The sequence below is a fragment of the Aedes albopictus genome, chromosome 2 (assembly GCF_035046485.1).
Source record: "Aedes albopictus strain Foshan chromosome 2, AalbF5, whole genome shotgun sequence".
NCBI classification, from domain to species: Eukaryota; Metazoa; Arthropoda; class Insecta; order Diptera; family Culicidae; genus Aedes; species Aedes albopictus.
Window position 1 is genome coordinate 79,695,502 of NC_085137.1, and position 23,980 is coordinate 79,719,481.

Sequence of the window (23,980 nt, forward strand, 5' to 3'; positions counted from 1 at the left end):
CTGGAATCCTTCTACGCTTTTTAGGATTCTGGGTCATTTCTTTTAAGTTTTTTGGGGAATTCATCTTAGAATTCCGAAAATCTTTTTTGTTTTGTGGGGATCTCTCTCACAATTCTAGATGAATTTATCTCGAATCTGGAACATTTTGAGAGAATCTCAAACGAAAGCATCCGTCTCATAGATATGGAGTAATCTCTCTCAGGGTTCTAGGAAAATCCTAATAGAATTCAAACTGAATTCCTCCCAAGATACCGGAAGAGTCTTGTTTTCTTTTCAAGATAATGTAGCTCATTTTCAGCATTCTGAAGAAATCTCTCTAATAATAATGGCCTTCGGCCTAATGACCTCCTCTCCTCTCCTCTTCTTGGCGTAACGTCCTCACTGGGACAAAGCCTGCTTCTCAGCTTAGTGTTCAATGAGCACTTCCACAGTTTTTAACTGAGAGCTTCCTCTGCCAATGACCATTTTGCATGTGTATATCGTGTGGCAGGCACGAAGATACTCTATGCCCAAGGAAGTCAAGGAAATTTCCTTTACGAAAAGATCCTGGACCGACCGGGAATCGAACCCGTCACCCTCAGCATGGTCATGCTGAATACCCGTGCGTTTACCGCCTCGGCTATATGGGCCCTATGACCTACGGCCTTTGATTCTTGCAAAAAACAATCTTTTTGATATTTCATATCTTCCAGGAATTTCACCCCAAACTTCTCCAGTAATATTTCCAAAACAAGACGCGTGTCCCACCATCCCCAATCTAGTACAATCTTTATCACACGGCGCACGCATGTGTTGGTGCTGAGGAAAATCCCTTTTCGCACTTTTCCTTTTGCATGTTTGCCTCTCCCACGAACCACCACAGTGCAGTGCGAGTGAGAGAGTGAGAGCGCGCCAAATAGCACCCTAGAGAGAACGTATCATTCAACGTGCTGTTTTATCACCCATATTCGTAACACTCCAGCCGAGCCCAAGCCGCGAAACGTCCTTACGCTCACTTCTCGAGAAGAGTCATCCTGGCTGGCTTGTGGTGCGATAGTGCGATGCCATCCAGCACCAAAGGATATACCTACTGAATGGAAAGTAGGGTGGACCATTCATGCTCAACAGAAACAAGTTTTCCCAATCAAAAGTTAATGATACCAAAAGCTAAGACCAAAAATATTGTGCTATAAATAATACTTTGATGTAGTTGTAACAAAGAAATAGTTTTACTATTATTTTATTTATGAAGAAAATAACTAATTTTGTTATTGTTATACTCTTAATAACACTTAATGTATAATTTACAATTCATGATTTTTTTCATAATATTAATAACGTATATTTTTATGTTGTTTGATCATCATTTGTTAGTTATTTTGTTAACCTTGACTTCAATGCTATTTTTAATAGTTCCTGGTCTGTTCTTGACATTATATGTATCATTCTTTAGTTATTTTGTGGAAATATATCAGTTATCACTTTTCCCCATTTTTTACTAATTTAAAATTAACAAATGTCATATTTTCGCATGCAGTTATTTTTTTCTACTGATTGTGAAGCAAGTTATTAGCCACTAAAAAATGTTCTTTTTGGACCGCCCTTATGAGAAAAGTGGGGAGCCAAGTGAGAGCATAAAATCCTCGCTCTTGCCTGTTTCCCATTAACCTATACCTATAGGTTCGATGTGCGCTCCCCCCAGAAACATGTGGTGCACGAGGCAAGTGAAAAGCACCGAGCAGGATAGGAAAGAACTTTATTCCATTTTCGCGATTGCATTCAACAAGGTGTACCCCATCACTTTTCCCGTCAGGAAATTTTTCAAGTTTAGTTTCCTTCCAAATAGGCACAGGTTGGCGGCGGGTATCTGTGTACAGAAGCGTCGGAATACGAACCAAGCCCAAACAGACCGCCATCAAGGACGTTCCTATAAGTGTGTACAGTGAGTGGATGTGTTGGGCCCTGTCAGGAAGGCAGGAATTCGCTCGTTCTTTACTCTATTGGTGTTGCTGTTAGTGTTATTTTTTTCGTGGTTTTATCATCATCCTTTTGTGAGTTCTATTTTTAAACCCGAGGATTTTCCTTCTTCAGCGTCGTCATTAATACGGCCAGGTCTGGAGAACCGATGGGTTTGTGAGTCAATGCAGTCAGTCAGAAGTATAGTTTACGTGCACTCATTTTCCATCATGTGGCCAAGTCGTTTGAGTCAGAAAGTATAAATGGTTCCTTGCTGGGTCATCATTTTTGCTGCTCGTTTGGGAGTGAAAATGTAGCTACATCTAGTGAACGGTGGCAAAGTTGATGGAACCAAGTTCAAATGTTAAGCATTGGTTCGTTTTGATTCTCGCAACGCTTGTTAACAGTGCCGACGAGTGAAACAAAGAAAATATCCTATTTTCCTGTTCCACGGTGGAAAGGGAAAGTGGGTGGAAAACGCTGATAGCACTCGGTTAATTGCTGCTGTCTTGAAGCGTATTTCGGTAGCGCAGAAATGGAAATGAGAGTTCTGAAATATTGTTATTTTTCGTGAGTCCTTGCAGGCGATCGGTGAATAGTGTTTATGCAAAGTGATAAATCTTGAAAAGTGCACCGTCAGCGTCGAGAGTTGTTTTATTTTGTTCCATTTCCTGGACCGCCGGAATCAGTTTCAAGCGAAAGAATGGCTGTAACAAGTGATAATCGATTTTCCCAATGAATCATCATTAATCGTCGGTGCTTTAGTGGGAAATTAAAAAGTCAGCCGTCGGACGCCATCGCAATCATCGATCTGTAGCGGAATGGCGCGATAAGAGAATGTGAAAAGTGTGTGTATAGAAACTTGAGACCTCCTCGCCGGAACAGAGCACCATCCGTCTCCATACAGAGCATCCTTCACCAGCCAGAAACCAAGGAGCACAAGCGGTGGTGGAGTGACGCACCGCAAACAGAACATAAAATGCGTGATATCGGTATCGGAGTGATTGGATGTCATTTTTCCGACGACTGCAGCAGCTTGCCCGAGTTGACGACGACGACGACGACAGTGACTAGTTGTGTGACGACGTGCCGAGAGGTGATTCAGTATGGCCAGTCACGGTCAGCAGCAGAAAAGTTATCAACAGCATCATCAAAACCACCACCACCGTCAACACCATCCGCAGCATCAGAAGAAACGTAAAATGAATCTGATGTCCATCAAGCTGAACCGGAGGCGGTTCTATCTTTGCCTCAAGGTAATGCTACTGTTCGTGGTGTTCGGGCTGTACTTTGTGCTGCTGCTGCGAGAATCGATGACGGCATTTTCCTCGAACCGGATAAAAACTGGCGTCCGGAACGAAGTGGTGAGTGACAATTTGAAATTACAATAGCTTAAGAGTTTTACAGTTCTTCGCGAGATTTAGTTGTTTGCTATTGATTGATTTGTCTTTATTAGAGAGACTTTCAGCCCTTGGCTGGTTCGTCTCTAGTTGTTTGCTAACTATAATCAACTGGCTAGAAAAAGTGATCAAAATTTTATCGCAGTCTTTACTGTAACTCTCACACTTCAAATAATTCATATCTTTGGAATAGTACAGTCAGGTCTTTTTTTACGCGGTTTTCATTTACGCGGCCGCGTAAATGAAAACTCCATACAAAAAAAAATTTCATCGTCTTATTTTTGCTTGATTCGTCGAGAAATGGTGAGACTTTTTTTACGCGGTTTTTCAAGTTTTGAACTGAGTTTTATTTTTACGCGGTACGTATCCCCCGCGTAAAAAAAAACCTGACTGTACTGCTTACATTCCTTCCAGGAACTTAAGATTTTGTCAAAGACGAGAAGACTCTGTGATTTTCCAGGACTTTTATTTTTGAAATTCTTTAATTGATTCCACCTGGGATTACATAAGATTCTTCCAGGGTATTCCCTATAATTCTCTTATGCTAATTCAGGAGGTAGGCTGTTTCAGGATTCCTGCAGAAATTGCTCCTTGGATTCCTCCATGGATTCTTCCTGGGATTTGTTCAGTGATTCTTCCGGAAAACCTGCACCTTTTTCTCAGGACTGTTTCATAGATTACACATGAGATTGCTCGAGGGATTATTTTAAGGCTTCCTACATCAATATCTCCTGAGTTACCTTAAAAGATATTCTCCGACATTGTTTTTCAGGACTACCCCAAGGATCACTCATTTTGTTACTCTTGGGGGTCCCGGACAGCTAGTAATTTTATATAACTCATTTCTGTAGCATAGTGTCCGATATTTCCACATTGCACTTGTTTAGTAAGTAACTGAAATGAGTTGCATAATGAAAAAGAGTTGCATAATGTTCATAAACATTATGTAATTGAAATGAGTTATTAATGAAATATTATTGCATAAAATTTGCATGGAACTTCATACAAAAATGAATTTTTAGCAATCACTAACAACAATAGACAAGCCTCGTTTGATAAACGCACAACTTGTGCTTTATTGTCTGTATTAGCGAGATTTTTAATCCAAGGTTAGTTCATTTCGAGAGCCACGGCTCTAGTTTCCTTCGGAAGGTCAAACTATCATTTTGTGATTCGACCCCAGATCCTCGGCGTGATAGTTATGGACTTCAACCACCTCACCAGGTTTGATGCTCACAATTCGTGCTGAAAAAATCATCTGTTTGCCCTTAAATTCCCAATGATAGATGAAATTAAATTTCAGCAAGGTAAGCAGAAATGTCAAAATACTCCAGAGTGGTACGAAACGAAGAAGTTTGACTCAATATTTTACATATTGTAAAATATTTATGAAGTAAAACAGTAAGCTTACTATGATTTAACGATACTTTATTAATTTGGTTTAAATATTAAATGGACCAAATGCAGTTTTCGAGAAAATTATTATGTTGAAATAAACACAAAATTGCATCTTTTTAAGCATGAAATTCTGCTTTCCATAGGATCCCAAAAACCTTTTCTGCATTCTTGGTTCTTGTAGCTCGAACATCTCACGTAAAACATTGGTGACCAATCGGCCGGGGTTCTGCTAAACCGAACTAAGCGCCAAAAAGATAATTCCGAGATAATTAAGTTTAAAGTTCAACCACTCACAAATAAACAACAGCGGAGATTATTTGAAACTTTTCCGCACACATGTAACTTACAAGCCTTCATTAACCATCTGAAATTAAGAATACATGTAAATTATTTAGAATCATTGATATAATTACATTTTATTTCTTGGTACTTTGCACTCAGTTCACTCTGGCTGATCAAAGACATTAGAAAATGGTTTATAGTTCAGTTTGGCTGAATGTGTTTTTTTTTGTTTCCGGTAAAACCAGTTGGACAGTGAAAAAAATCTCGATTTTTCATCGTCCATCAAGTTGAAATCGATATCACTCACAATCCTTTACATAAATCAAAAAGGACGCGTATAGTATGGTAGCACGAAGGTCTCAAAATAGTTTGAAATATGAACGGCGGAAGCCCTCCCAGCTCAGCTTTTCCCACCCATGCTTTTTCTTCATAAGCGGTGCATGTGGAGGCACAGAGCAAGAGTGATTATGTAAAACGATGTCCTTGCATACCCTGAGGTCCTGAGATGTGAATGTGAAGCAATTTGTGTACTTCAAATTTTTGCTGGTCGAAGAAAACCATGAAAATGTTCTGCCAAAGTGCACTAAGTACAAAAAAGTTTTCAAAATATGAAAGAGATTCGAACTTGGATCATCTGAGTGATAACCAAGCACGTTACCTCTAGGTCATATTACCTTGCTGAAGGTCAGTCGTTAAGTCTGAATCAAGTTCTAAACATTCTTCTCAAGGATGGTTTGTGTGAAAACGCCATTTTTCGTTCAGCCAAAGCGAACCAAGTGTTTGTTTTTTTTCAAGCTTTATTAATCTAATTAGGCTTGTTGTTTAATGACGGCTTCTGTGTTAAATTACCAGTATGAGGTGTATCGACATAGCGCTGGTATTAAAAACCAGTTGGTTTTTGTATTGTTGTGAATAAATTGATTCTAAAGTGCTGTAGACTTGGTTCGGTCTGGCTGAATGTGATTTGGAAAAATGGCAATCAGCGCCATCGAAACATAATTAATTCCTCTCACACCCATATTTCTAATGACGTGTTCATTTCTCTCACAGATTGTTTCTATGAGTCGGTTAGAAGTTAGAAATCTGACGGCGATGAGGAGAACTTGAAATGTTCATCACCTGGACCAAAACTAAAATATTTCGCTGATTCTATCGAATGGTTTACAGTTCACTCTGGTTGGATGTAAAATGATGTTTTGTATGTTCCGCCAAACATAAATTTTGAATTTACTCCACGAAGAGCTGTTAGAATTACTGGATTTTTACATGGAAGGAAGATCATGATTTTCTTCACTTAATGGTTAAGAAAACTCAATTTTTCAAAGAATGTTCTTTAGTTCGGTTTAGCAGAACCCCGACCAATTAGTCTTGTAGAGGCTTCGAAAACTGTTATAAAACTTTATACCTTTTATTTGGTTTTATAAGGATTTTAAGAAAATTTTCCAGTTCATTTAATTAAAAAAATGTTACTTGAGATATGTTCCACATCCATAGACTGAAAATCTCGATAATAAAGATAAAAAAAAATGTTCCACATGGTCCAAGATTACATATTCACTCAACTTTGAGCCTTTCATTGGTTGAAGCCAAAATAATTTTGCTATGGTGATAAATGCTATTTAAATAGGACCTTTTCTAGGCTACTTTCTTCTGCGGAACGAGTAATAAATGAGTATCATGGTTGAGCAACATCATTCAACATGCTGATCATCCTACTATTAATTATACAAACTTAAGTGAACAAAAATGTATGTTGACAAAAGCACCTAAAAGTGCTGTTTTTCGATACTGTTGTTCAATCATTCTATATGCTATGCTATGCTATGTTGTATTATCATTCTATTACTAAATAAAATGAGACAGTCCAGCCGTAAAAATCCAATTTCTTGTTGAAGTCTTTCGCATTTTCTGGGGAAATTTTGCTGTGAAAATATAGAAAACAGTGTTTTTCAGTATTCCTTAAATCACTTTAGCCAAAAATTATGCACAATCTATTAGCAAACTATTTGAGCAACTGTGAAGAAATTCTAGAAAATATTATATCAATGATTTCTTGAGGGGTTTTGTTAAAAATCAGGAAGATTACGATAGAATTTTAACCATCATTTTTTTCCGATTGCAGAAAATTATTCCTTAATGGACTTCTCCACAAAATATGTGTTAATTACTGTCAGAAATTATCCAAGGCATTCCAAAAGTGTTCAGAGTATAAATGACACAAATACGAAATACGCATATCTGTCAAAGGATAAGCATTAAAAGATGAAATCAAAAAGTACAAAAACTCATCTCATATATCTATCTGCTTAAAGCTTAAACGGTTCGAAAAGTCGGTACAAGACTCATGGAGTTATTTAATAAACCACATTTTCAAGATGTTTTACGTTTGCCTTTCCTCAAAGAATACTTAAGAAAAAGATACTAGTACGATCATCAACCAGAGGTTGCACAGACTGAACGATCATTAACATGAGACAACGGAAAGGACACGAAACACCCAGTGGCCCAGTGAAGTTTTCCGTTTGACGAAAAGTTTTCCCGACTGGAGCGGGAATCGAACCTACAGCTTACGAAGTCCAATATTATGAAATGGTGCAGAAATTGGAAAGAATTTCTTTACGTAATGGAACCAGCATACTTTAATATATTATAGGCCAACGGGAACAAGGTGTTTTGTCAAACCACTAAAGAAAATTCTTACAGAATTTATCAAGGAGGTCATCTAGGTACAGAAGGGCTTTAGATTTCTCACTGAAACCTTTAACGTGTACGTCGAAGTAAATTAGCTAGTGATTGTAGTTTCCTCAAACACTATCCAAATTAATAAATCGTCGTCACGAAAATGTAACTATCAATATTCAACCATTAAATTTGAACTTAGTCACGGTTTTTGTATTTTTATTTATTTTTGAGCCGCGGAATAAATGTTCTCACATGCCGAGTTATTCCAAAAAGAGTCGAAAGATCCACAGAAACTTGTGTTTTTTAGGGATTTTTAATTGCTTTTTGTGTTTCACCTTGGTGAAAACAAGTGTCATTCCCCTCGCATTTATCCTTTAATAACTTCCCAACTAACATTTTTGCTGTATAAGAGTCTAAACCAGCTTTCTTCCAAGAGCGTTTGCTGCATAAGCTGTTATTCAGCTTCTTTTGTTAGTAGGGTTTGACGAGTAGAAATTCTTCAAATTTCCTAGCCAGGTGATTCTTTACCATATATTTGACATGTTTCTTACAAAAACTTCGAGCATTTCTGCCAAAAACCTAAAAAGATTTTCTCCGGAATTCATTTACGTTTTTTATCAAGATCACCGTGTTAGAAAATGGAAAAAAAATCGTTTAAAAACCCAAGGACGTAGGACGTCACTGGATAATTTTCCACTTTGCCGAGAACAAAATCCATTAATGCAGTCTGCATCTTGGGACATTGAAGACTCATCCACTTAGCGGATAAATTCAGAGTCAATCAGTCAAACATCTGAAAAACTTTTGAAGAGGTCGAAATCCTTCTATGTTGTCAAGATCTTGAAATACAAAGGATTCTTTTTTACACGATTTTCACACAATTTGCTCCAAGTTATGTGATATAAATTTGTCTCTCCTGGGGGCTATTTTTTTCCGTCGTGGTTCCATTTAATACCAGATATCTTGGTCAGCCAGACAATTGGTCAGCCTTGTTCGGTATCCATGTGGCACAAATATAAATTCACTCAACTATTTTCAAAATAAGCTAAACTTTACACACTCAATCCTGAATTGCCTGCACTGAAAATAATCGAAACGCGTCATCCATGTTCTTTTACACGTTAATTTATCATTTAAAACAGCAAGCTATATCAACGTGTAATTCTTTTGAATCGGATGTTGAATAGTTTAGGTTCTGAACCACTGTCTTTTACACATGATTTGATCGTGTTTGACAGTGTGTTTATGTATCGATAATGGACATGGTTCGCCTGTTAGTTAATGTACATCACCAAATTCGCTCGCGTTGAGTATGTCATAGCATTTTTGGAGAATAGGAACTCAAAGCTGGGTGCCTGTCACTAATATTCTGAAGGAAATTGACATTATTGATGGCATATTAACGTGTTTTACACATGATTCCGAAAAGTGTATCTACGACTGGTTTGACACGTTAAATTCAATTGTTTTCCAACTAGTGAAAATTCATGTGTGAAACGTGTGATTCGAACGTGTAGAATATTTTCAGTGTGGTACTTTTTTGACGAAAATAGAACAGCAGAACTATTTCGGTAGTTTCGGTAAAAGATTTTACTGAGACTCAGTACACCAACTGTCAAAAACAGGTGCAAAAGATAAACAATCAATGATTGCTGTATTCAGCTGTTCTATTTTCGCCAAAAATTTTACCGAACACGGTATTAAATATTAAGTGTGTAGCTGCTAAAGCTGCTAAATAATTAATTACTTAAACATTTAGAAAAGTATGGACAAGTAATATTTCCCCTTTTTTTACATACCGTTATAGTACAAATTCGTGTTGGTTGATAACATGGTCTAATAGTGCACATTGGTCTGGCTCCATTTAAAAAGGCGGCCAAAACTCACAAAAACGAATTTGATTTTTTCAAACTTCATTTCACCTTATTACAAAGTTAATGTATTGCTCTTTCATGATCCTTTTAATTAAGACCAGCTTTTGAATTTCAATGACATTTTCACTGCCAAAGTGACCTAAGTCATAAAATTGAAAAATGAACCATTCGAAAATAGTTAAATTTAAATATTTTGAGAAAAGGATATATGTTTTATGTTATCCAGCATATAAAAGCTTTGTGTTGGACAGTTTGAATACACGTATGGCACAAAATTAGTATGTCACAAAACTTTTCAAATTTTCATATATTGTACCCGAGGAATTTTGGTAGTTTTGAAGTTGAAAAATGATTGTTGTCGTCACGTGTCGCCGCAATTTCGAATAGTACATCTTAAACATCATGCTTAAGACTGCATAAAAACGTTTAAATATTTTGCAGAAATTTGCAGGTTATCAGATTAGAACTACAGGGGATGGCCAAAATGTTTGGGATAGGCAACTTTTTTTCTCTCACAAAACAATTCAACATGCTGTAACTTTTCATAGAGTGCATCAAAAAATCTCAAATTTTGACTGTTTGTCAACCTATTATATGTACATCATTGGTATAATTTTGGGCTTGATTGATTAATTTTTCGCGAAGTTAGAACCGATCGGGTAAAACACTATTATTTAGACAACTATTTTTTGAACTGTCATATCTCGGAAACCAGTGAACCGAATTGAATGAATTTTTTTAACGTTTATCAACAATATATTGATACTTAATATGACGTTATAAAATGTAATATTTTCTCACGGCGAATTAAGTTATACCGGATTGAAGTTTTTACCCATATAGAGGAAAATAAGTCAAATTTACAATACCACACAAAAATTACTAAATGCGTTCTTCCTTCAATCTGAATCGGCTCTAATATATGTGATTAGAGATAACTTGAGAACAGAAGTGGAAAATCTTTGGATATCAACACTAAAATTTATTGACATTGATGTAAAAAAAAAATACATTTTTTCGACAAAAATCCAAAAAGTGTCAATCCATGATAACTTTTTTCAACGTTTAAAAAGTACCTATTCAGGTATCAGAAGGCCGGCTCCAGAGGCACGTTATCCTCCATTTGGGACATTTGTGCCATCGCCAAAATAACAGCCTATTTCATCATCTACCTGAGGGAAAAGGAAGGAAAAAGGATTTGGATGGGGATAGGGACAGGTAGGGAAATAGGAAAAATACCCTGGAAGAGGGTACTAACGCACAAGCGTACCACAATGGGTTCAAACAGCGCCCTGAAAAGGGCACTGTAATAACGCATAAAGCGAAAGAGAGCCTATAGCTCTTTACCACAGCGGGTTAAAAACAACAGAATATCCTGAAGATTCAGGTTTCTGAAGTCAGTTTCACTTAATAAGTGTTTACCGAATACTCGGAAACGCAGTTGCGCGAAAACTGGACAGTTACATATCAAATGATACGAAGTTCCATAATCGGATTCACAGCTATCACAGGCAAATGAATCAGCTTGCTGAATATTCGCCATGTGATAGCTGAGTCGGCAGTGGCCAGTCAATGCTTTGACCAGCATGCTGCAATTCTGCTTAGACAGATTAGTTAGATACATCGCCACCCGTAGAGATGGCTCAGCACTATACAATTTGGTTTGACGACATGACTCCAAACTATTCCAATATTGTCTGTGTTGAGTGACAGCCCAGGTGTGAATCTGAAGCTTAATCCAACACTTCGATATCGGAATAGCTGGCTCAGGGCCAATGAAGTCATGTGATGCTCCAGAGCGAGCTAACTCATCAGCCAATTCATTTCCAGCGATGGAAGAATGACCAGGTACCCATAGAAGGTGAACAGCGTTTGCTGAATTCAGCTCCTCGATATGAGTTCGACAAGCGATAACTATCTTCGACCTGGAGTTGGCCGAAGCAAGTGCTTTAATAGCAGCCTGGCTATCTGAACAGAAGTATATTACTTTGCCCATTACGTGCTGCTGAAGTGCTGATTGCACTCCGCACATAAGAGCAAAGATTTCGGCCTGAAAAACGGTACAGTGTCTACCAAGTGAATAAGACTGATACAGCCTTAGCTCACGAGAATAAACACCAGCACCTGCTCGACCTTCGAGAAGGGAGCCATCAGTGTAACATACGATGCCGTCTGAAATACTTCTTTCCAGATAACCAGATGTCCACTCTTCCCGGGAAGGGAAGTTCGTGGAAAATGTCCTATATGGAAAATTACAAGCAATTGTAAGATCACTTGGAGCAAGGACAATTTTGTCCCAATTCACCAAAAGTGGAAACAACGAGGTGTGTGTTGAACTGCGGTTCACAGGAGTTTCCTCTAGTAGACCGAGTACCCGTAACCGGTAAGTGCAAGAAAGGGCTTCTTGTTTGAGATGAATGTGTAGTGGGGCAACGTCAAAGAGAACTTCTAGCGCTGCCGTAGGAGTTGAAGAGAACGCTCCAGACATCGCCATTAAGCACATCCTTTGGAGATGGCCTAATTTTGATTGGACCGTTCTCACTTCACCCTTTTGCCACCACACAAGACATCCATAAGCCAATATTGGCCGAACCACAGTTGTGTAAATCCATTTGATATACTTGGGTTTTAGACCCCAAGTTATACCAAAAGTACGCCGGCATTGCCCGAAGGCCATACAAGCTTTCTTGATTCTGAACTCAATGTGAGGTGTCCAGGAAAGCTTGGAATCAAGAATGACTCCAACGTACTTTACCTGTTCAGTCACATCGATTTCAGAATCAAAGAGACGCAAAGGTCGAACGCCATTACGGTTTCGCCTTTCCGTGAAAAGAACAATAGATGTTTTACTCGGATTAACCGAAAGGCCATATTGGCGACACCAACCCTCAACTACCTGAAGGGCGTTTTGCATCAGGTCGAAAAGGGTGCTGATGCACATACCAACTAACAATGTTAGGTAGTCGTCGGCAAAACCATAAGTAGGAAAACCGCTATTATTGAGTTGCCTCAATAGCGTATCTGCTACGAGATTCCACAAAAGCGGTGATAAGACTCCCCCTTGGGGGCATCCACAAACACTCAATTTCCTAATCCCTGCTAGACGCAATGTCGAGAAGAGATATCGGTTTTTGAGCATTTGGTGAATCCAATTGGAAATCATTGGAGATATACCATGACTCCGTGCGGCTTCCAATATGGCATCGAAAGGCACGTTGTCAAAGGCACCCTCGATATCTAAGAAAACACCCAAACAAGATTGCTTTTGAGCGAATGCTTTCTCGATATCGTAAACAACCTTGTGTAAAAGAGTCACAGTGGACTTACCAGATTGGTAGGCATGTTGGTTCACATGAAGAGGCACGTTGGCCAGATGAACATCACGGATATGATGATCCACAATGCGTTCTAAGCATTTCAGAAGAAAAGAGGTCAAACTGATAGGTCTGAAACTCTTTGCTTCTTCATACGACGCACGACCCACTTTCGGAATAAACTTTACAGTAATATCCCTCCAGGATTTGGGAATATACCCTGTAGCAAAACTGCAAACAAGTAGTTTTTTCAAAACATGTTTGAAATAATCAAATCCCTTCTGAAGCAAAATAGGATAAATCCCATCTGCCCCAGGAGATTTGAAAGGAGCAAAGCTATTAAGAGCCCACTCAATCGATTCTATAGTTACAATACTCCGGGCCGAAGCTAAAGAATCATAACTACAAGAAAAGACATCAGGATCATCCGAAGATGTAATATCCACACATCCAGGGAAGTGTGTGCTGAATAAGCATTCCAGAACTTCCTCATCAGAGGAAGTCAGATCGCCATTTGGCAAACGAAGTTCGTTCACCCGGAAATCCTTAGATTTCGCAAGGATTTTGTTTAACCGACTGACTTCACTCAAGCTGGAAACATTTGTACAAAGGTTTTTCCAGCCGGATCGTTCAGCAGACCGGAGAGCTTTCCTGTAGGCCTTGCGAGCCGACCTGAAAGCCTCCGAACCAGCCGAACGTCGTCTGTTCCAACTCTTTCTACATTGTTTCCTGAGTTTCGCCAGATCAGAGTTCCACCAAGGGGTTCCTCTTGAGATCTTCACAGACCGTAGAGGGCATGCTTCTTCAAAAGCTTCCATGATGAAGGTCGTTGTAGTATCAACGGCATCATCTAAATCACTTGGAGTGTCAATGGATGGTGAATATCCATGAAATTTGGCTGCAACCAAATCAGTATAAAGATCCCAGTTTGTTGACCGAGGATTCCTGAAACGCAATGTTTGCGAAGTAACATTTAAATGTTCAAAAAAAGATATAGCGATGGTCAGATAAAGATTCTTCATCTGACACATGCCAATTGGTCAGCTCGTGACTAATTCGGCTAGAGCAAAGCGTTATATCTAGCAGATACCATGAAGGTTGGGCGGTTGCCTATGTTAAGTAATGCAAGATCTGTACTACTTAAGTACTCCATCAAACTGGAGCCTCTCAAGTTAATGTCTGAGCTGCCCCAGATGATATGGTGAGCATTAGCATCACTGCCAACAATTAGCGGAAGGCCTTTTGAAGTGCAGTATGCGATGACTTGTTTGAAAGCATCCGTAGGGGATGGTTCATCATGTGGTAAATACACAGAACAATAGACGTATTTCCTGTTGAGGTTTCCAACAGATACATCAATTGTGATAGCACATACATCTCTGGTGGTTAGTTCAGAGATGAGTGTAGCAACTATTGCGTTGTTGACAAGCACACAGGCTCGAGGCATGACACGCGAGTTTGCCATTTCATGTTTACTGAAAGTGGCAAACACCGGGTTCACAAGGTTTCCTAGATAGAAATTTCCCTTACGAAAGTAAGGTTCTTGTACCAAGGCCACTTGGGCTGTACCATTTTGCATAAGTCTGCAAAGATTGATCGTTGCTGTTCTTTTATGCTGAAGATTGATCTGAGCTATCCTAACCGTAGCCACTACCCAAACTAGGTAAGATTAAACTCTTCGCAACAGCAGCACAACAAAGAACAGCAACAATAAAACCAAATCGGTATTGATTGGAAAACGCCAAAGGCGAGGATACACAGAATACACTGTGTAAATCGCATAATGCGAAACCATATAGGTGAAAATTTAAACTAATTAACAACATCTTCATAATCCCGCCCTTATTTAGCCTCAAGTGAGACTAAAGAAGGGCAGCTGATTGTCTCGGAGAAACACAAGGTCCACTGCACCATTGCTCCGGTTAGCGCAGTAAGGGCTACATACTGTGGAGGGCGCCCTGGTACTCCACAGGCTCCGTTAGCGGTTAGGTTTTTATTAGACCCCCCTAGCCATTCATTCCTAGGCACGGTAAGCAAAAAGCCGCATCACACCATGAATTAGGGGTCACCTGTTGGTGGATTCTTACCACCGGAACAGGCGGTCCGTAGTGTTATTCTTAGCCAATTGAGACAATCGCTACCGACACTACACAGCTATCTAGGCTGATCGAGAAAAGAAGTTAATATTGATGATCAACTTCATACGGACTCGAACAGCCGAAAAAAACCGAATACAAAAATACATTTTTTCGACAAAAATCCAAAAAGTGTCAATCCATGATAACTTTTTTCAACGTTTAAAAAGTACCTATGTTTTAATCGTTTGTGAAGCATTTGCGTATTGTTAGTGTACGTTCAAAATTTCATTCAATTCGGTTCACTGGTTTCCGAGATATGACACCTCAAAAATGAGTTGTCTGAAAAATAGTGTTTTACGCGAACGGTTCTAACTTTGCGAAATATTAATCAATCGAGCCCAAATTTGTACCAATGATGCACACATAATAGGTTGACAAACAGTCAAAATTTGAGATTTTTTTATGCGCTCTATGAAAAGTTATAGCTTGTTGAACTTTTTTGTGAGAGAAAAAAAAGTTGCCTATCCCAAACATTTTGGCCATCCCCTGTATTTAAAGAAGTCATATTTTTTCATATCTTTTATGTTTTTCGCATTTTTGACTGAATTAAAATTAATCTTCCCACATTTTTCACACGTTTTGAACAAACATGATCCAATTTGATCGAAAGTTAATCATTTAATTGAATTTAAATTGAATATGTAGCAAAAAACGCAAAAAAATGTGGAGTTCACTGACTTATGCAGTTTTTTGAAATTATTGAAGTTCCGTAATTTTTAAATAGCCCTTTTGAAACAATAAAAATACTTTATAACATATCTAGACAACCTATAACTTCGATTAAACACATAAAAAGAGTTTTGGCCGAACTTTATTTTTTTCCGATCATTGTGTAGTGATGCAAAGCTCAAGAAGAACAAATTGGGGGAAGTGATGCAACCCAACTAACATTATCAGCGCTATAAGCTTCAGTCATTTGCTTTCTGTTGTGTAACAATCGAATTGAAGCAGTCAACGCTGAATAAAAGAGAAGCTAGTCAAATATAAACCACGGCTGCTAAACAAGCACCATACAGCTACCAAACTCGGTTTTCAAAAATCAATCACTTGTCCCTGAGACTGCCTTTACTGCACTTTATTCCAACTCTGGAAGATTTCCTGGAATATGTGAAAACATTAACAAATCTAATAGGAGTTCATACTAACGATACAGCTGCTACTATACAGTACTATTCGTAATATTGACAAATCCACAAGCTATTATGCGATATCATTATAGCTAGAGGCTGTGATAAAAAAAAAACTGTTGGTTTACCAACACGGCTTGTAAACATCATTGTCAATACAAACTTTAAGCGGGATATATACTGACCCCAATCGCATAACAGTCCCATAATAGGGTAGGTAATCAAAAGTTGAACCAAATTGCTGCTTTTCGAAGTAGCACCAATTTTGAGTGATTTTTTCTCCCACATGGAAATAATTTACTACGACAAAATCGTATGTACATGAAAGCCACGGGTATAAGCTTTCTGTTAAGTGGTAAAAAGTTTGTATTTTCACTGAATTTCATTGAACAATTCGATTATTCGTCAACAATCATTTTAATCTTAATTTGAACCATCGTAATCAAAATTTGAACCAATTTTGACCTTAATATGAACTACTGGCGGCAGCAGCTCGAGCATCTCCCACAACAACCAATTTCGTGCTGAACAATAGAAAAACACATGGATCTGCTAATTCCCATAACTATTTTTCATTGGGCAGTGGAATTTCAACTAAGAATGATCTAAACTCTTCAGGAACTTGAAAACTAAATTTGGATTTTTTCATCCCCGAAGAGTAAACAAAACTACCACTAGCGCAGTCTGCAGGCCAATACTGGAAGCTCGCCCCCGTTTACTAGTTCAAATTTAGATTACAAATGGTTCAACTTAAGATAACATTCTCCAAGTAAGAATTATTTAAATTTGATAATTTAATGACAAATAATGTGGAATATTATTCGGTTGGTCGATTCTACGATAAATAAGCTTTCATTTGACGTGTTCACATATTTCGTGTGATACAATGAATGAGCTGTACGAGTGCACCGAAAATGTGCTTTCTCTGGGGGGATATGGGTGAAATCACATTGATTTTTCAATTGCCTGTTTTTCATGACAAAAACGCTTTTTTCAATGCTTTTAAAGTCCATGTTATCAGGTTATATTACGGAAAGCTGTTTAACATCTTTTTCGGGACAATATTTGCCTAAAAAGTACGTCGTTTTAATGAATTTCGAAATGGTTCAAATTAAGATTACAATTTGACTAGTTCAAAGTTTGATTTCTTACCCTAATAGGACACTCAGCAACGATGGGACTGTTACGCGAGTGGGGGCAGTATAGCTACTACACAAATTCTTTACAGCTATCCATCTTCGTGCTGTGAAATTGTTTGGGTTGCTTTTTTGCACTGTAATTCAACTCCGGAAGATTTGCCGGAAGGCGTGCAAATCGAATAAGAGTCCCAACCAATAAAACACCTGCTTTCATACAGTACGTTTTGTAATGTTGTCAAATACACAAAACAGCAGCGCTACGTAGCTGTTTGAAAAACATTCTTTTAGCTAGAAGCTGTGACGATTATGACTAAGAACCTATTGGCGCAACCACACAGCTTGTTCAATGTAAACATTTGCGTTTGACATTTCACAAGCTTTTGCAGCAAAATGAAGTTGGGTAAGGTTTCTTGTGACACAATTAAAAAGCCTTTTTTGGAGTAAAACAAAACAGGCTATTTTATAGCAGTGTGGCAGCGATAAAGTGACCAGATGATCAGAGCTCCAACGCGGGACATAAATTTGGGAAGATGCATAGTAACGCGACATCATGAATTCGCACATATAGATCAACGTACTCATTTTTGGCCACCCCACTCCCTCCCCCCTCGTAGAGTTTTGTCCACCAAATTTTCATTTGGTCAAAATCTGGAGCAGCAACCTCTCCTCCATCTCCATCCCTAGTCTACGTAGTTTATGGACAGTCCCTCATTTATTTCTGTTAAAGAAAAAGTACAGTCATAGCACAATCATGGGTCACCCACAATTATGGGTCAATTCCATTTAAATTGCATGGTGAACTGTCTGACTAATAATTGTGACAGAGTGACCCATAATTGTGCAATGACTGTACATAGAAATACTCATGAACATTCTTTCTAAAGTCTTCACACAAATCCTAATTATTCAGTCTGGCCTGCAAAAATGCTTTCAATGCTTCAATTCAACATTCAATTGAAATTTTCAGGAGTCAGTGCTTAAGTCTATTAGTTTCAAGGCAACGGTCCAAACTTTTTTCACGAGTAACATGACTTTTTAAGGGTGGAGCGGACCTGGCGTAATGGTTAGAACACTTGACTATCACGCCGTGGACCTGAGATCAAATCCCTCTTCCGGCAAACTCTCAAAGTGTGGATTCATCCTTCGGAATGGAAGTGGGTACCGTGTGGAACGAGTTCCGTGTTAAAAATATCGGTAAACTTAAAAATTCAGTAAAAGAAACTTCAATGTATTGGGAAAAATAGTTCTGGCGTCCGATTTGAATAGGTCGAATTTACATAGGAATCACAGCAAGCATACGACCTATTCAAATCGGACGCTAGTTTTTCGAATTTTCATCCTCTAAAAGATCTCGAAAAATTCTGCAACTGTTATTGCTAAACACAAAAAAAAAACAGTTCAAACATTTGCAACAATCGTTCTATGTAGGCATCAAGGCTAATCATCTAGTATTTCTGTAACCCTGTGCTCTGAACAAAACCTGTTTGACTGTTGTAGGTACCTTGGAAGTGAGGTCAATGTTGTGTATGTGTGTGATTTTTTTTTCAAACGCGGGACATTTTTAAGATTTAAGACAAACGCGGGACATTTCGCAGGACATTGATTGTCGCGGGACATTTGGCTAAAAAGCGGGACTATCCGCGAAACGCGGGACGTCTGGTCACTTTAGGCAGCGAGGACATCATCGAGACCAGTGGATACAGAGAACAGGAGTTCGATTCCAAGTAGCAAAATGTACCATCAGGGTACCAGATTCCACTCATCTAAGGCGTGTTTCGCAGAAAAACATCATCTGTTGAATGACTGTTAAGCCAATTTGTAATGTTTTTCCATTTTATGTTAGTTCAATCTAAGTACAATCAGATACAAATCAAGACTTATGTAGAACTTTTCATAAAAGTATGATTTTATTACACTTGGTTTGAGACCAAAGTGGTCCTAATTCCGCTCACGAACAAATTTATGCAATCTTTTAAATAGACTTTTGCGGAAAAGTGCATTATTTCTGCAACTCTATGTTTTTACAATTATTTTTTCCTGTTTCGTAGGATTGCATAATAAAGGTTAAACACACTGTGTACTAAAATCGACAGATTTTACGATTTTGACTTAATTTTTTGCGTGAGCGGTTATTGAAACACATGAAATTATTTACAGCTTTTTTGGGCCCAATAGCCGCTCAAAAAATTTCATTGTTTTATTTTTCAAATTTGTTGTATCCGGTAAATATTGCATAAAATGGCTTTGCTCTCGTCTAATTTATATTGTCCAACAATATCAGCACCGAAAATAGTGTATTTATGCGGGTAAACTTGATTTTTGCAACAGTGAGCGGCTATTGGGTCATGAGCGGCTACTGGTACACTGACGGTACTTTAATTATTCAATTTTAAAGTGATAGTTCCAGTTCCACATGTATTGCGTCACGGTATACATAACCTAATTATATTTAATGGATTTATTTGGGGACGCCGTATAACTATTATTAAATAACTGTAAAAAGGCTGAAAAAGCGCTTTCTCAAGATGTGATTCAATTAGTGGTTACATAGAAGCCGAGAAAAGAGCTATGACTTGGTGGCATAGAAGCTGCTTGCATAGCATATACATGTGGATTAAGTTCGCCAGATTCGTTGGTAGGGCTTGCATAGAAGTTTCCGTCTATATGTACAACACAGTAACTCAGCATCAAGACGTATTGAGGACGCTTTGTTGACGTTTACATTCACAATAAATGTTAGTAGGGAAGTATTCAAGTTTTGTTTATCCTTGTTCAAGAGGTTTTCTGTTCTAATTCAGTGCATTACATAACCTACCGATTTATTGATTGATTTGTCTTTATTAGAGAGACTTTCAGCCCTTACCGATTTATTTACCTCTCAAAAAAGAAATTTACATTTTGTTAGTTTATTGGGAGTGGGATTCGATCCCAGATACTCGGCATGAAAATTACCCAACAAATCAGAGCCGCCCAGCAAAATTTAAGATTTTGCGCCGTACAAAAATTATACAATGCAATAAAGGGATCCTTGATGGAAATATAATGCCAAAGTACCTAGATAAAAACTGATAATAACTGAACGATGTCCTAAACCAGAAAACTGCTATATAAAATCTCTAATCTTTTTTCAGCAGCACAAACCCGCCGCTGAGGGTCGACTAGCCCGCCCTGCTAAAAGTGCCCTTCACCACAAGCATCACAACCACTGGACTGCAATGGGTCAGCACAATTCCATCGCAAAGGACCCGATAGGTGGTGTTGACGGTGATCAGAAGCAGTCCGCAGCGGCCTTGGCTGCTGCAAATCACTCTACCCTGAATCCGGTGTACGAGTACTCCGAAGAACTGAACGCCGCCGCTGAGGCGGATTTCAACGAGCGGCGTTCTGTGCTGTGGAATGTCTGTGCCGATCATCGCATCATCGGGAAATACCCACCGAACGCGTGGGAATTCTTCATTTCACCCGGCCACGGACTGGCATGGTGTAATATTTTCAAGGCAGCGAGCAGCACGTGGATGTACTATTTTAACATATTGGGTAAGTAACAGGGTGAGACTGAATGGGGTGTTTTAGTCATGTGAAAATCCGATCTCAGGTGGTTACGACCTTCGGTTTCTCCAGCGGACACGGTCTTCGCCAATCGATCTGGCGCGGAAGCGATTTCCCCGACCTTCGACTGCGGAGCTGAACGATTATCTGTCGAACACGATTTCGTTTCTGATAGTGCGGGAGCCGTTCGAGCGATTGGTGTCAGCCTACCGGAACAAGCTGGAGGGTTGCCGTAACAAATACTACAAACTGTTGGGCGAACAGATTGTCAAGCGATTCCGCAAGAAGCTCAAGGAAGGCAGCAAATCGGTTTCGGTAAGATGTTCAGGACTGCTTGAGAATTGTGAGATAACTTATTTCATGTTTTTTAGCGTAAATATCCCAAGGGGCCAACGTTTCGGGAGTTTTTGGAGTTCTTAGTGTCACATTATAAGAGCGGTGGAAGATTTGATGAGCACTGGAGTCCGGTGTATTCGTTCTGCACGCCGTGTAGCATCAACTTTACTTTGATAGCCAAGGTGGAAACGTTTCAGCGGGATAGTGAGTACATCATCCGACAGGCAGGCTTGGAGACGTTACTGTTGAATAAACTTCCGCGAAGTCGCCTACGGTCGATCACCAACCGTGCGGCGAGCAATACCCGGAATTTGACGCCAAGGTGAGAAAGGTTTAAATCTTCAATTACGAACACAACAACTGATTATTGTTTTTCTATCAGATACTTCTCCCAGATTGACGAACGACTACTGACGGAGGTTCTCGAAATATATCAGCTCGATTTCGAGCTGTTCGGTTACAACAGCACAAAGTATTACAGCTATGTGCAGGATGCTATAGAAGAAGCACAACAGCGATAAGCAAGAGCCGTTGTTCGAAAGGCAAAGGTATGCAAGTTTTTCAGAATGTACCCAGCCCAAGACCACAAAGTAGAATGATAATGAAAAACTAAACACAAATGCATACGAGCAAGCATGAATACAAGACTTCAAGGCTAGGATAGCAATGTGAACTGTAGTTTTAAGTAAGTTAGATAAGAGCAAACACAAATATTAACAAACTCCATTCGATGTTCGTTTATTGTCAAGTGTTGTTAGAATAGCCTATACATAAATTCATATATTTTTGATAAACGGAAAATCAGAACAAAACGAAAAAGTTAACGATTATTTTCGTAGGTTAGTTTCTTGTCATATGTTGATTAGAAGCAAATACAAAATGAAGTGAACATAGCATAAATTTGAACCACACCGCAAACAAAAGTAATAGGACTAAACCCACCTAGATCCCGAAGAGTGACAAAGTATTAGCAAAACAACAAAAAATCCCACGGCAGCAATAGAAACTATAATTATCACCATATGAATTGCCAATTCACTAATTTGATGTGATAGATATTTTACGTACACAAGACTCACAAAAACATTAGCATACCGTCAACCCAAAGCATAAAGGACTCTCCCAAAGTTTTCAAGTGGGTGCAGCTGAAGCTTGTTTCGTTGACGATCCCCCGTGGAACAGGAACATGCAACATGTGCGCGAAAAACACATACATTCACATGTCACACTTCAACAGGGAGAGCAATGGAATCCAATTAATTATGTCGTAAAACATCTGTGCTTTTGAAAGTGCTAAACCTAGTTTACGTAAGGATGCATGCACTCATCTCAATTGCCCGGACACATGTCAGCGCAAGCTTCTTGTGATAGCTTTCACATTCTACTCGATGACTTTCTTGAAATTGCTGCAGAAATCGATCTGATGTGGATAAAGTGCCAAAATGTAATTATATATTTATTGTCTTCACCAGCCATTCCGTTAAGGCTTCTAACATAAAGTGTGCTATAGTATATTCGGATTCGAACTGAATAGATCCGATTGTAAACTCCCCAAAAATCCGGGATTCCAACGGATGCTCTAAATAAACTCTATTATGTGTCGTATTGATGGCTCTGCACCAGTAAAAAAGCAAACTCGCTAACGAAAATCACCGATCAAGTTGTTATAGGTCATAACTCATGTATTAAAAAGGAAAACGATCTGCTCGAGTTAGTTATACACAGATACGAACGTTAGTCTCACCATATTCTTCGTAAATGTTTAAATTGAACAAAACAAAAACTGTTTCGGAAAGCATCTATTTTTATATTGATATTTGAATCTGTGAAACAAAAAAAAAACAATCTTAGAAAGTTCGAAAACCGATTCTAAATTTTCGACCCAACGTACTTCAGCACCCAAGTAGCACCTGCAACTAAAATAGAAATGATCATCGTTGCAAACATGTTGCAACTGAGTTTTCATGAAACAACGGATGTTAAAATCCTGTTGTTAAAGCCAAACTGTGGTATAACATATTTATAACAACTAGCGCAATGTAAATAAACGTCATCGTTAGTTGAAACTTGCAAAACCAATTTGTGACTAAGGTATAATCTGATTGTTTCAACGAATCTTAGTTACGACCGTTTACAAACCAAAACAACCAAAACATTGATACTGATCGTTATAAACAAGTTTATTTGGAACTAATTTAGAACATAACGAAAAATTTTGACAGAAGGGATGGAAGCTGCAAAATGTGCGACAAAAGGTTTTTGAAATCATAAAAATAATAAAATGAGCTATAAAAACTTTGATGTTTCAAAAAAACAAAGTCATGTAAAAATAAAATGTATCATTTTTCAACATATTCTATAATTTTATTAAATTAAAGTGGGTAAAAAAATAATTGGAGGTAAAACATTTTAGTTTCATTAAAAAAATGCAAGTTAATTTTCATATTTAAATAATTGATTCATTACACTAGTTTACAGCATTTTTGAACTCGGTAAGCTGATGATCATTTTTGGTGCAGAATCATACCCTGAGTTCGAAACCGCGAAGGAAAAAAATTACAGTAGAGCGGAAATTTTTTCGACTTTTCATACAAGGTTGATGATTTGAAATCGATTTTTGTTCTATTTTTAAGCAACGTCGCTCACTTCACACTTCTCATTCTCCGTAATCAATGCTCCGATTGATCTGAATTTTTTACTGTAACTCGCCTACATATGATATGACAAATAAACGTTGAGAAAAAATTTTTAGATTGTTTTTTTCTTATTAAAAAAAATACATTTCTTCATATATTTTTGAAAATTT

General features: G+C 38.3%; 2 protein-coding genes across 13 annotated transcripts in view; one reads left to right on the top strand and one right to left on the bottom strand.

The window, feature by feature from the left end:
* The window catches only part of LOC109430138 (calcium uptake protein 1 homolog, mitochondrial), a 91,073-nt gene that overhangs the window by 25,121 nt on the left and 41,972 nt on the right, over positions 1-23,980 (bottom strand). The gene's annotated exons all lie outside the window — the stretch shown is intronic.
* On the top strand, positions 1,584-23,066 carry LOC109433555 (carbohydrate sulfotransferase 11). 11 transcript variants are annotated; one of them, XM_019709994.3, is made up of 6 exons: positions 1,585-2,309; positions 2,520-3,299; positions 20,421-20,826; positions 20,885-21,153; positions 21,210-21,496; positions 21,557-23,066. In XM_019709994.3, exons 2-6 carry the CDS (start codon positions 3,042-3,044, stop codon positions 21,693-21,695), a joined length of 1,359 nt encoding a protein of 452 aa, XP_019565539.3. In that variant the 5' UTR covers positions 1,585-2,309; positions 2,520-3,041; the 3' UTR covers positions 21,696-23,066. The 11 variants fall into 11 exon arrangements, with proteins under 11 accessions (XP_029729254.2, XP_019565539.3, XP_019565537.3 ...); XM_019709992.3 differs by having other exon boundaries at positions 1,585-2,030; XM_062849991.1 differs by having other exon boundaries at positions 1,585-1,990.

Bases quoted from the DNA above. Each gene is read 5' to 3' on its own strand.
- LOC109433555 (XM_019709994.3), top strand. From the start codon at position 3,042: ATGGCCAGTCACGGTCAGCAGCAGAAAAGTTATCAACAGCATCATCAA. The intron at 3,300-20,420 runs GTGAGTGACAAT...ATCTTTTTTCAG, and splicing joins CTGGCGTCCGGAACGAAGTG to CAGCACAAACCCGCCGCTGA. The intron at 21,497-21,556 runs GTGAGAAAGGTT...TTTTTCTATCAG, and splicing joins ACCCGGAATTTGACGCCAAG to ATACTTCTCCCAGATTGACG.